The 15127-nt window shown below is 34.0% G+C and overlaps 1 protein-coding gene across 3 annotated transcripts in view; it reads right to left on the bottom strand.

Moving 5' to 3' along the window:
• Positions 1–15127, bottom strand: part of LOC133191891 (uncharacterized) — a 97139-nt gene that overhangs the window by 55856 nt on the left and 26156 nt on the right. For all 3 annotated transcript variants that reach the window (XM_061327634.1, XM_061327635.1, XM_061327637.1), the window contains 3 exons: positions 13324–13449; positions 2563–2668; positions 1406–1538 (listed from right to left, as the gene is read on the bottom strand). In XM_061327634.1, coding sequence (XP_061183618.1) covers positions 1406–1538; positions 2563–2668; positions 13324–13449 — 365 coding nt within the window. The remainder of the gene's footprint in view (positions 1–1405; positions 1539–2562; positions 2669–13323; positions 13450–15127) is intronic.

Below are 15127 nucleotides of genomic sequence, written 5' to 3'. Positions count from 1 at the left end.
TGAACCAAGAAAAATATAAACGATATTTATGTACATATCAAGGACTCTCGGAAAACAACTTTCATTAGATAAAATAAAAGTGATGGAAGATGGTGTAGGCCTAACTGTACATTTGATACATATTGCACTTGTTAATTAATTCGGGAGAGGAAAAATAACTTCAAAACCAAAATTGTAATACTTTCAAATTTAGCACAAACATATGCTTCAAATAAGCGATGCAGATTATGAAAAGGCTTCTTTTAAGAAAAATGCACACTTAATTCAGGTCAATACTGAAACCTTCAATGCTCTTTTTTAACATGTAAATTTAATCAATATATATTATTTTTTTGTCATTGTAAGTTCAAGCCTCTGTTTAATAAAAGAATTATCAATACATAAATACTTATATAAAATACATTATAATTTAATCATGGTAGATATGTCGTGAATGTCGTTACGCGTTATGACCAGATTTTTTACTTTCCAAATCTGGTCATGACCAGATTTTTACATGTTGGAGGTTGGCAAGTATGATTTTAACTACAAAATATCATTAAAAAACCTTTTAATTCCTTAGTTTGAATTATTCAGTGTGTTTGTTATTCATTGTAATTTAATTACCATTTTCAAATTTAAAAGTTATGTTAGGTTTCGATATAAATAACCGTCTGTACATTTACGCAGAATCATGTACATTTACTATGATATTACCCAAGCTGAACATTATGCAATTAACTTCTCAAAGACACCAAGGGGGCTTGGGATTCACCTACAAACACAGTCCATAGAATTAATTAAGCAGCGTGCAGTCAAAACATGGGTGTGAAAGGTGTGAAATTTTGACGACGTCGAGATACCCGGAGTAGTCCTTGCGTGACGAGCGACCCTATCTGACAAACAGTTAGGTTCAGTAGAGCAGAAAATTGCCAATGTCGACATATACCAGGCAAATTTTGCTCTTGGAACTGTGAAAATACGTCGAGATAACCCGGGTTGTCGACATTACCGAGGTCGACATATCAGAGTTTTTGCAAATCATTTATATAGTAAATACTGCCCGGACCGTGGAAGGACGTCGACATATCCCAGGTTGTTCATATATCTGATGTCGAGATACCGAAGTTTACCTGTACTAATTATTTTTTGTTGCCACAGAAAATAAAATTGAAACCAAATCATTAAGCACACTGCAGGAGATAGACATCACTTTTCTGGAGCTTTGATGTACATATGGTAATTAAAGAAAGATTTAAGACTATAGGCAGAAAAGTATGTCACTGAAATGACAGAGATCAGGCATGATATGGAAAAAGATGATACTTCTAAGGGTATCACTACACTCCCTATTGTCGAGTCTCAATTACATAAACAATGATTAAAATGATTCCACATAATGCATTTAATTAGTGTAATGTCTTACTTTTCCCAGAGATCTTGGTCCTAGAATGAGGATGATGAATATAACAGCCCACAGTATCACAAGACAGACGACAAAGTACCATACAAGATGGCCAGTGTGACCTATTCCAGCTGACACCTGTAGTATATCCTGGCTGCAAAACAATTAATGAATCAATCAGTAACCCTTGAATGCAATATAGCAATTGTAACTGAAAATGAATAAACATGATGGTAAGTATCATAATTATGAAACTCTCCTCATCAAATATTATCTAAAAGTAATGTGCAGACTTGCATCAAATCAATGTCCCGGTAATGTGACACTGTATGATACAACATTCATGCAGAGTAGTTACTTGGGAGCGGACCTCAGGTTCAAAATCTTAAACTACTCAATCATCTGTAAAATGTGGATCAGATATCCAGCATGAACATCCAAAGCAAGTCTGGTAGTGTGCATCCCTAAATGCATTATCCTTGCAAGTTTGGTCTAGGTGGGACCTCGGACTTACTCTAAAAACTGCAACCTTATCACTCATCCAGAAATTGGAGGACAGATCCAGTATCCAAAGCAAGTCTAGCAGAGTGCATCCCTAGATGCACCACCACTGCAAGGTTGGTTCAGATAGGGCCTGTAGAAGCTTAGGAAAGAGATCTGATCCCAAAAAATTAACCTGCTCCAACAACATTAACCTGGTCATTCTTATTGGCTGATTAGATGCATGTGCAGTATCTGAAACCTGACTGGTACCATGAAGCACATTTAAAATCTGCTTTAAAAACTTAAACCTTGGATGCTGACCCCAATACTGAGGTTGAGGTGAACTAAAAAAAGCAGGATTAAATTGGCAATTAAACATATGATTTCCATGTCAGCTTTAGTGACTTCATGGCCCATTCAAATTAACTGCCCTTGGATCTTTGTCCTTCACATGTAAAATCCTATGAGTTGACTTTCACTATTTTTAAATATTAAGCTGAATATCAGCAGGTTAACTAACACAAAGAAAATAGTGTAAAACCATGAAAAAATATTCCATTCCCTTCCAGCAAGATCTATTACCTTCTGTGGCAAAAATAAAATATTTCTACAAACATTCATAAACTTCTAAAATAATAATTCTAAAGAGCAACTCTAATAAACTTCATTGCATGACAACTTGTCAAAATACTTACTATAAATGTATACTTCCTACAGTAGAAAGAACATATGGGAATCTAGATGATGTATTGACACTCGTCAGCTCTCTGTCTATCTGGACGTTTGTAGAGCAAAGAATATCTGAAAAATTTGATTCATAGTTACATGAAATTTGGCACAGAAACAGAAGTAAATCATTTTTAAACTAGAACTGTCCAAAATGGACAAATACCCCTCACAGGGTTTTTTCAAGGAAGGTGCCAAGTCACTAATACTAGTATTTGATGGATCCAAGAGGTGTTCACAATTTGTTTAAACATTTAGAGTGAAAATTTACCGGTAATTGCTCATTATAATTTTTAATGAATGAAACTAAGGCGCAGCCTTATAAAACATCAATACTTATAATAACATTTTTTTTTATTACATTGAAAAAATAAATAACAATTTTTCAAGTATTCCTCTATTGAAAGTATGGATGCATTATTTATCCATTTTTTCTACAGTGACTATAGGTCAAGATCAAGACACACCCTCAGGTCATACACAATCTTTGTGTGAAGTGGAAACTCCCAACATCCCAACATTATTCTCCATAAAAAAGATACAGCCAGACACAAATTATGAACTTTTTCTTTCAGTGACCTTGAACATGCCCAAATGACCTTACGTCAAAGTCATGACACATCCTCAGGTCATAAGCCATCTTTGTGTAAAATGGGAACTCACCAAGTTTATCCATAAGAAGATATAGGCCGGACACCAATTATGAACTTTTTCTTTCAGTGACCTTGAACTTGCCCAAATGACCTTGGGTCAAGATCATGACACACCCTCAGGTCATGAGCAATCTTTGTGTGAAGTAGTAGATTCTAATGTTCCTCCGTAAGAAAGATACGGACAGGACATGTTTGCACAGCTAGACAGACAGACGGACAAGGTGATTCCTATATACCCCCTAAACTTCGTTTGCGGGGGGTATAATTATTTATTGAACAGTTTCTTAATATTTGGTTTGTCTGGTGAATAACAAACCATATTCACCACCGAAAGAGTCCATAATTGTTTTATTATATAGTCCGGATTTGAATAAATAAGACATTGAAGGCTGCATGACAATACCTTTTTTCTATCCTATACCTTTTTTTTATCCTAGTCATGCCTGCACCTGATTTTTACCAAATAGCCAAACTCTGGCCTTTCAGAACAACTTAATATAAGGTACCTTGGTAATTAGGAAATGATTATGTGTTAATTACCATAACTTTACAGGGTTTGACATTAACTTTTATGAGTACTAGACCTGTCGAGCTACTTCCAATAATTTTTACTAGCCCTGACCATAAAATCACTAGCCCTGACCAAACTTGAAAATTCACTTTTTATAAACTGCTAATAATTATAATGAAAAAAAAGTTTCAAAACCATACTTCAATAAAGATACCGTCTCTCACACCTGTTCAGATATATTCTGACAGACTCTTCCATAAGTTGTTAGCCATTAAGTTGGGTTAAGCATGACACACAAATATTATAAGCCTTAATTAAGGAACAATCAATGAACTTAGTATAAATATAATTACCCTAAATATAAATACATTGTGAATTAAAGAATATATCATTCAATAGCTTCATACTAATTTTAAATACTGAACGAAGCTAGTTCCCATCGCAACTTGTCTATTACAGACGGGCTAAAAATAGCAATTGTATCATGAGGAAAAGTTTTCTTTTACAGAGCGATGGGTGATGTTTACTATCAGACAAATAAGAATTTAGAAAAAAATAAAAAACATTTTAGAATATTTATTTGAAAAACTGAAATAAGGGTTATCATTTATTTCATACACACGACCAGTAGGTCTAGTTCACGAACATTTTACACGACCAGACCACTCATTTACTAGACTGGGTCGGTCGGATGTGCCTTAGTGTCAAACCCTGCTTTAATTTTTACCAATTTTCATCAAGATTTGTTTGACTGACCAATGGAAATTAAAGGATATTATAATTACAAGCTATCATCTGTCACTAAACAAGGCAGAAACCATTCATTCATACAAGGCTTTGTACTGTCATTGAAAAAAACTAGAAATATGTCCATAGGACATAAATGCCCCGCTGAGGGTATATTAGTAATGCAACATTTTAAAACAAATTGAGAAAGGTGAGGTCAAGGTCAAAGGAAAGGTCAAGGTGAAAAAATATTGATGCAGTTGAATAGCTTACATTAGTATGTATCAGCATATGAAGTTTGACACAAATTTAAGAAAAGTGAGGTCAAGGTCAAATGAAAGGTCAAGGTCAAAAATTGTTTATGCAGTTGAAAAGGTTACATCAGTATGTATTAGCATATGAAGTTTGATAAAAATATTAAGAATGGTTTTAAAACTGAGCTAAACACTAATTAAAGAAAAGTGAGGTCAAGGTCAAAGGAAAGATCAAGGTCAAAAAATGTTGATGCAGTTGAAGAGCTCTCATCAGTATGTATCAGCATATGAAGTTTGATAACACTATCTTGAATGGTATCTTTAAAACTGAGCTAAAAACTTATTTAAGAAAAGTGAGGTCAAGGTCAAAGGAAAGGTCAAGGTAAAAAATATTGATGCAGTTGAATAGCTCTCATCAGTATATTCAGCATATGAAGTTTGTTAAAAATATCTTGAATGGTTTCATTAAAACTGAGCTAAACACTAATTTAAGAAAAGTGAGGTCAAGGTCAAAAGAAAGGTCAAGGTCAAAAAATGTTGATGCAATTGAATAACTTACATCAGTATGTATAAACATATGAAGTTTGATTACACTATCTTGAATGGTATCTTTAAAACTGAGCTAAACACTAATTTAAGAAAAGTGAGGTCAAGGTCAAAGGAAAGGTCAAGGTCAAAAAATGTTGATGCAGTTGTATAGCTCTCATCAATATCTATCAGCATATGAAGTTTGATAAAAATATCTTGGATAGTTTCTTTGAAACTGAGCTTTGAACAGAGCTAAACGCAAAGTGTGACGGAAGGACAGAAGGACGGAAGATGGACATGACAAACACTGTATGCCCCGGCCATATTCATGGCGGGGCATAAAAACCATACTGACTAAGGGTTTTATTTAATGAATATCATTACGGTTTACTTAGTATAAAAACTATGAAATAGGAGATATTCAGAAACAACATCATTAGTTCAGAAAAACAATCATGCAATAATTATGAAATTTAAGAATGGATCTGACTTAAGAACCTGGCATGTACTATCTAATCAACCAGCTAACCTTATGATGAAAAGGAAAAATAATATAGACTCAACATCAGATATTATATGTGTTTATTATACCTCTCCTGATTTTTCCCCTATATATAATTAGATTGTTAGATGTGAATAATTCCCTAGCAATCACCATGAATGGACTAATTCCTAGTTGTTTTTCTATGCATTAGTCACATGAGCTATGAATCCCTGGTTTGATATCTGTAGGAGTATAGCAGTGAATGAACTAATCCCCATTTTGCCATGCATCAGTCAACATGGTCAAGTGAACTAATCCCTCCTTCAAAATTTGTATCAGTATAAAAACAGTTGAAAAGTATATTATTGAGGGAGTTAGCAAGATTCCAGTTTCCCTTGACCAAGACTATTTCCCTCTGCTTCACTTAAGGAAATAGTATTGGCCTTGGGAAACTGGAATCTTGTTAACTCCATGATATACCTTGACTGTATATTACGATGTATATGAATATTACTTTCCTACGAAGGCCCAGAAGGCTCATTCAAGATTCAAGTTTTAAAATACGAGATTCGAAATTCGAGTTTCGAGATTCAAGATCCAAAATAACCAATCAAAAGGCGGATTCAATATTTGATTACTCCCCTTTATTAAGTTTTCACTATCAAGAAATCACTGAATATATTGTTAACAAATGGGTCATTTGCTTAAATAATAATGCAAGAAAAAATTTTACATATATCAAAACAAAATAGAAATGAATTTTGGGTAATGTTTTGAAAAATATGTATAAAATCTTATTTTCCTCATTAAACAAAACAATAGATACATATATAGAATATTATATGGTCTTATCTTTGAATTGCGAAATCAGTATGTACATAAATTATTGATGAGGGAGAAAATAATTATTATTGATATGAAATACTAAGGATCGTCTTTACACATGCAGTTAGACTGATCTACTATTTGATATGGAATAAAATAAATTCCAGTCTGTATTGTATATATAATTTTTAATTAATTCAAGTATTAAAAGCCTTAATTGAAAGCTTAATTTTTATGTATTTCTCCTATTGGGGTACAGTGGTATATATTCCCTTTGGCTAATGTGTACGCTAATGTGAAGGCACAGATTTCACCTAAAGCGCATCATTGCCGAATTGCGGATAGGCAAGGAGGGAGTCGCCCCCTCTCAATAGAAGGGGGGGGGGGGTCGGGGGGGTCGGAGGACTTGCTGCGATCTTGGAGACATCTATCATTGTCATTTTTCCAGTGAATATAATTTTAAATCATTTAAACATATTTTTATGATACAGAAATTAAAATCTTCATAACAACTTTTAATAAATTTGAGAAATTTTAAAATCCTTACACAGTGCTTGGAAATTATGGAAACTTCTTTACTGAATAATCTATATAATTTTTAAAATGTTTTATGTTTGACTCCCTACTAACCCAACCTAAAAATCAAAAGTTTTGTATACTGTAAAGGTTGGATAGGCATAAAAGTGTGGATTGCTAAAAATACTTTTATTGCCTTTGATGAAAAAATATTCTAGTAACTGGTAAATAAATAAGATTTATGATCACCTTTCCCCCATTTTTCAACCAAATACATGTATAAATAAATAATTTTTTTTACATCAAGTAGGCTACAGTCTTTTTGCCTATATGGAATATACACCATTGGGAAAGCGAACTCGATTTTTTTTTATCACTACTACGATGTCTTTCAAGATTTTCTGTGTACACTAAAAAGGCGTACATGAACTAAGTAATTTTAATACGTACTCCTTTAGGCTATACCATTTTTTCAAAGTCCTAAAGGTGTATAGAGGGTCCACTGTTTTGTTAAAATAATTAATTTTTTATCATTATTAAATACAGGTAAACTTCGTTATCTCGACATCGACGGGACCATCGGAAAATGTCGAGATATCCGAGGTGTCGAGATATCCGAGTTGAGACTTGACGTCCAAGATTTCATTGCATAGAAAAACAGACAAGCTTATTATATGTACATGACTTTAATATAGACTGTAGCTCAACATATTTCAGAATTCCCTCTATTTTTATTAAAAATCTATGAAGTTATTATAAAAATCTTATTTATAAAACGTGTTCTTTATCGAAATCTTTCTAAATTCACAAAGATTCAGCGCAAAGTTACAGCATTGAGCTGCATTCGCGTGTAACTTGCCTTTTCGTCAGAACAGGATACGAAATGCGCTCTATAAACTTCGAACCGTATAAAGTCGACATCCGATATACGGTAAAAAAAATTAAATGCGGATTATTTTTTTCTTATTTCATTCAGGAAGAATGTACATTAAAATTATTTTTTTTTAAAGAGATTTGTGTATCTAAACTAACGTAGTGATGTTACAGATGCACGAATTACGACTGATTCGGTCAATCGTGTCGTTAATTGGATTGTTTCCTGTTGAATACATTTTAACTACAAAATATCATTAAAACATTTTTTTAATTCCTTAGTTTGAATTTTTCAGTGTGTTTGTTATTCATTGTAATTTAGTTATCTTTTTCAAATTTAAAAGTTATGTTACGTTTCGATATAAATAACATTCTGTACATTTACGCAGAATCGTGTAGATTTAGCAATGATATTACCCAAGCTCAATTAACTTCTCAAAGACGCCGAAGGGGCTTGGGATTCACCTACAAACACAGTCTATAAAATTAATTAAGCAGCGTGCAGTCAAAACATGGGTGTGAAAGGTGTGAAACTTTGACGACGTCGAGATACCTGGAGTCGTCCGTGCGTGACGAGCGACCCTATCTGACAAACAGTTAGGTTCAGTAGAGCAGAAAATTGCCGATGTCGACATATGCCAGGTAAATTTTGCTCTTGGGACTGTGATTATACGTCGAGATAACCCGGGTTGTCGACATTACCGAAGTCGACATATCAGAGTTTTTGCAAATCATTTATATAGTAAATACTGCCGGGACCGCGGAAGGATGTCGACATATCCCAGGTTGTCGACATATCCGATGTCGAGATACCGAAGTTTACCTGTACTTTTATATCTTTTTTTTTCTCTATGGCCATTACATCATGTATTGAAACTTGTGTATTGATTGGTTATGTATCTTGTGAGACCCGAGCGGTTTCCTTATAAATAATTATCGAATATATAATTATTTTGCCCATGCATCGCAAGATTGACACTGACTTTGTCTACCGTTGTAATAAAATAAACAACATAGCCATTCTCTCCCTCCCCCCACCCATATTCCCCTTATATTTCTTACCGATATAATTTACTATAGAAAACATAGCAACTTTATGCTTGTGTCCTTTCAAAAATAACGTCTAATAACGTGATAACCCCGGTTTTTTTTTTTGGGGGGGGGGGGGGGCTTTACAGTGATTTTTTATTTTATTATTTCCTACGGGCCAAAACAAAGAGAAATCATTATCTTTATTAAGCATATATATTTCAGCCATCCGTACTTAAGGGGCTGTCTCTTGGTTTCACAAACTTGGTCACTGGTCACTTTCTAATACCTTGTCACAAACTATATCCACTTCAGTGGCGTAGCTTCCATTGAAGCATGGAAGCACGTGCTTCCACATTGTTCGGTGGGGGAAAATGAATTCATAAAAAGTTACAATGCTTTTCAAAAATAAATTTGAAACACTCTGTGAAGAAAATACTGAACTGTAGAAAAGGTTTGCTTTATTTGTTTAATATTTTAATTTTTTAATTTATATTAAATTTATGAATATCATTTCTATATATAATTCATAAGACTCAAGTTCATGAAAACATGCATGTATGATTGAAATTTCAAAAGCATTTTATAATGGATAATACATACTTAGTGTAAGATGTATAACATTGAATATATGTAAAATGCATGTAGGCCTATAACAGGCTAATAATAAGGACATCTGGGAGAACTGCTGCTAAAAAAGTATTTAGAAAAAACAAACTAACATTTAACATTTTATGGTTTAAAATGTTATTAACCTTTTTAAAGTCGATCGTCACTTGTCTAAAATGCACCAGCTTCCAGGGGCTTCACCGCCAGAGTCCCCAGGACTTCGCCTTGGTCCCACAGGGGCTTTGTGCCCCCCCCCCCCCCCCCCCCCCCCCGGCATTTTATGCTTCCACATTGATGGACCCCAAGCTACGCCACTGCACTTCAAAACTCGTATTGGTCACTGGTCACTTTCTAATACCTTGTCACAAACTATATCCACTTTGAAACCCGTATTACTATTTATCATTAATCGCTAGTCACTTGTTTAATTGCACACTTATAATTCTCATCGACTACAATATGCCCCCTCCCCCCTCCCTTTGCTCTTTGAATCCAATGAACAATATTTATTATTATGACATCAATCCTATAAACAAAGTAGATAATACGATATAGATATTCTTGATATAAATCTATTATAATGTTTAAGAAGTTACAATATAAAGAGCAAGAGCCACTTAGGGCCTTTTTTGGCCCTGAGAATTTCTGAAAAATCGAAACTGCTCAGTTTTGGTTGAAAATGCAGTATTTATAACTTGGGCCCTTAGTGACAGTGTATGTATTGAACATGACGTAATTTTCCCTCTAGTCAGTGCATTATGACGTCATAAAATGTGTCATTTTTCCATATCCTGTAAATTTCTTTAAAAGTGGCCGAAAGTTGAGGTGTTATTTCAATATTTCATATAGAGCACAACCTTTGATCCAAAATATGCAATTACATAATAAAGATCTGTTTCTGACGATCACAAAACATGTTTTAATTTTTGGATCGTGGGCTGTGCTCATATTTTAGTTCTTTGCTGAATGTAGTCAATACGCATGTTTTCTGCTAAATTGAAGAACACTGCTTCTTCGCAAAGCCTGTTTTCCGATACCTGGATTCTCAAAAAGAAATTTTGTTATAGGAAATGAGAGCACTAAGTCTCTACTTTATTTTGATATATGTAATGGGACAGATGGTGATAGTCAATTAATTGATAGAAGGACAGGGCCATTTTATGCATAAAGTGAAACTAGCTCTTTAAGCATATTTTGGAGACCAAAAACCCAATATTTTTTCTAATTCCATTCTAATATATATAACACTCTTTCTTGCATTGTAATATAATCAAATGACCTCTTCGGTTTGAATATATTCAACGATTTCTTGAAGGTCAAAACTTAACAAAGGGGAGTAATTGAATCTTAAACCAGTTTTTGATTGGTTAGTTTGGATCTTGAATCTCGAAACTCGAATTTCGAATCTTGAATTTTGAATCTCGTATTTCGAAACTCGAATCTCGAATGAGCCTTCTGGGCTTTCGTACTTTTCTTCACACAAATTAGTCCCAAGATTAACAAGAGGCCCATGGGCCTTGAATCGCTCTTCTGATAAACTGTACAACCTATCACTTCTATTTGAAGCCTCGAAGTATCCTGTATATTTACATAAACCCTTGAAATTCCAATTCACACTCTGAGAACCCAAGATGATTCTAAGCCAATCAGTACCTGAGAGTTGGTCATGGTGACCTACTTATCACTTGTCATTCTCTGAGGACCCATCAACTAAGTTTGATGATTCTAAGCCAATCAATACCTAAAATATTTTTTAAAATTATAATCATAAAATTTTATAAGTAGGTCAAAGTGACCTACTTTTCAATTGTTTTACTCCAAGGACCCAAGATGCATCAACTGACAAAGTTTGATGATTCTAAGCCAATTAGTACCTGTAATATTTAATTAAAGCCATAAATTTTCAAAAGTAGGTCACCGTGACCTACTTTTCAGTTGCTATACTCCGAGGACCAAAGATACATCGACTGACAAAGTTTGATGATTCTAGCCAATAAGTACCCAAAATATTTAATTACAGCCATAAATTTTCAAAAGTAGGTCACAGTGACCTCTTTTTCAGTCAACCTACTCCGAGGACCAAAGATGCATCAACTGACAAATTTTGACGATTCTAAGCCAAATAATTCCTGAAAATATTAAATACAGCCATAAAATTTCAAAAGTAGGTCACCGTGACCTACTTTTCAGTTGTTGTACTCCGAGGACCCATGACGCATAAACTGACAAAGTTTTTATGATTCTAAGCCAATTAGTACCCGAAATATTTTATTAAAGCCATAAATTTTCAGAAAGTAGGTCACGGTGACCTACTTTTTAGTTGACCTACTCCGAAGACCCATGACGCATCAACTGACAAAGTTTGATGATTCTAAGCCAATTAGTACCCGAAATATTTAATTAAAGCCATAAATTTTCAAAAGTAGGTCACGGTGACCTACTTTTTAGTCGATCTACTCTGAAGACCCAAGATGCATCAACTGACAAAGTTTGATGATTCTAAGCCAATTAGTACCCGAAATATTTAATTAATGCCATAAATTTTCAAAAGTAGGTCACTGTGACCTACTTTTTAGTCGACCTACTCCGAAGACCCAAGATGCATCAACTGACAAAGTTTGATGATTCTAAGCCAATAAGTACCTGAAATATTTAATTATAGTCATATAAATTGAAAAGTAGGTCACGGTGACCTACTTTTCAGTTGACCTTTTTTGAGGACCCAAGATGCTTCAACTTACAAAGTTTTATGATCATAGGACTTAAAATGTCCAAATTATGCCTCTAAAACGCTTTGAAATCGAATGCCTGCAAAGTTCAAAAAAGTAGGTCACTGTGACCTACTTTTTAATAAATATGTTTTATGGCCCCAAGAGGCATCATCTTACAAGATTTAATGATTCTAAGCCTCCCCGTATTCGAATTAATGACCTTAATTGTTTTAAAAAAGATTAGCCATAAAATTCAAAAAGTAGGTCAAGGTGACCTACTTTTTAAGTGACGTACTTTGACGACCCAAGATGCATCAACTGACAAAGTTTGATGATCATAGGCCTTAAATTGTTCAAAATATGCCTCTAAATCATTATGAAAAAGAATGGCCGCAATATTTGAAAAGTAGGTCACCGTGACCTACTTTTGAGTCAACATGATATGAGGTCCTTAGATGCACCAACTGACAAGATTTGATGATCCTAGTCCTTATAGTAAGCAAAATATCAACATTTTAATAAAATGTAATTTTTGGTCAACTTTGAAGTGACCTTGAGACCACGCCCTTTGCCCCAGGGTAAATCCCCGTGCAAATTTTAATCTACAACATATCCTCATCCTTTTGTGTAAGTTTGGTGATAATCTGCCCAGTGGTTCTTGAGAAGAAGATTTTTTAGCAACCAGTACTTTTGTTTCTATTTTCCTAATTATCTCCCCTTGTTAAAGGGTCACAACCCCAGTTTTAGTATAAAAGGGAGCCCTTGGGCCAAGGATACCCTGTGACAAATTTGACAATAATTGGCCAAGGGGTTCTTGAGTTATGGCCCATATTCTAAAAAGTTTACGCACACCGCACACCGCACAAATGGCCATAGCATTAGCTCTTTGAGCCTTTGGCTCAGAAGAGCTAAAAACCATGGGAGTAGGTAGACCACTAGTATTTGAATTTCAAAATATACTTCCCTGTGTATCACAATGTGATCTTTATATTGGATAGTGTTCAGTCTTACCTCCGGTGTTGTTACAAGTACTGGCAGATGATAATGGATGGACCAAAAAGTACATTGCCCAAATTAATGTTGTTCCATAGTATAGGCTTACTAATGTGGACACCATGACTACAGCCACTCCCAGCCCTATAATAGAAATCACAATTAATTTATTACTTTTTCATAAGAAATACTAGAAACATTTTCCTAAACCTGTATAATAAGCAGGAAACAATGTCATTTCTTACAGATCAAGGTCACATGTCTAAAAGTGAGTTAAATATGCATGCCTACCATGGAACCCATCATTGGAATAAATTTAAACTTGAGTGTGTACATGTAGTTGCTGATGGCCCAAAAGGATTGTCATTACCTTGACTGTAGGTCATATCTTCAAGGTCATCGGATAATAACACATTGAAACTGTGTACAGCCATAACTTTTAAATTAACTAGATGAAATCCCGCGCAAGCGCGGGAAATTGAATTTATACAACTACCAACAAAAAAATTCCAAAAATATATATATTGTAGTTTCTACTGACAGCCTATAGGCTTATAGCAGGAAGAAATACTTTGTTCAAAATCCCGCACGAAGTAGATGTACGTCTCCAATCCCCACCCCCCTTTTTTTGTAAAACTTAACAATTTCATTAATTGACGTTTATTGTGAAACCTGTTATACTATGTTATTGATATTGTACTTCAGATGCTCTTATTTCATTTCCGTCAAGGATAGAAGCAGCGAATATGCACATTTTACTGATAAATTGATTTTTTTTTTAAAATTCACAGTTACTTGGGTCTTTTTTTTTTTTTTACATATGTCAGTAAGGTACATACATATTTATAAACCAAGATCCAAGTACCTGTGTAAAAATTAGCTTTTGACGCCCTATGAATAGGCCGAGTATTTGATACAAAAGACTGTTTTCAGAAAAAAAACTGAATGTATTGATTAAAGCACAAAATTTTACAGCATAATTGTATTTGAACAATATCCTTTTCATTAATTTTCTCTTTTCATGTAAGCAAGTTTATTACGAAATACAAATTGTACTTCGGGTTCGTTGCCACGATGCTCTCAGTGAGGAATATATACAAATTTTACCGATAAATTTATTAGGAAAACCTACTACATGTACATATATGCAAGTCTTTCGATAAATAAATATATCCACAACTGACCATTCACACAAAAGCTTTTTTTATGTTCATGCTATAATCGCGCCTTGTTTTTCTTTTTAACATCGGGCTCGATGCTATGCGATGTTCTAGAAGCTTCCGTCAATATTAAGATTGGTGAATGACGAAAATAATTTGCACATTTTTCTTTTTAATCGGTTATTACAACTTATTTCTTTTATATCATTTAAATCAAGTTTTGATTGAATAATTCAGTAATAACATTTTATGAAATAAATAAACGATTGCTTGTTGTCAGTTTCATTGAAAATTGCCAGTAACTTAGATCCGCAACCGGAAACGCCTTTTTGCTATTTCATGGCTGTTTATAGAAAATGAAAGTAGACTTTTAATTTAATATACGATACTTACAATGCGAGTGCAATCTAAATATAGTTTACGGACATCATCTTGTATCTAAATAAATGTATTCTTAGAAGAGTAAGTAAGAACTCTGGTGCACCCGTTTAGGAGTTTATTTGCAAAATTTATTAATTTATAAGTATAGATGCATGTTGAGAAGAAAATATCTTTCCCACAAAAGGGAAATTTTGGCATGATTGTCAGCCTGGATCATATCTCTCAAACCCTTAAATAACAAGAGGCCCATGGGCCACATCGCTCACCTGAGTAACTTTGGC

The sequence above is a fragment of the Saccostrea echinata genome, unplaced genomic scaffold (assembly GCF_033153115.1).
Source record: "Saccostrea echinata isolate AGI-Se365-2 ecotype Australia unplaced genomic scaffold, CSIRO_AGI_Sech_v1 ptg000025l, whole genome shotgun sequence".
Classification (NCBI taxonomy): Eukaryota; Metazoa; Mollusca; class Bivalvia; order Ostreida; family Ostreidae; genus Saccostrea; species Saccostrea echinata.
The sequence above is the reverse complement of the archived record's forward strand: the minus strand, read 5'-3'. Positions and strand labels throughout refer to the sequence as shown.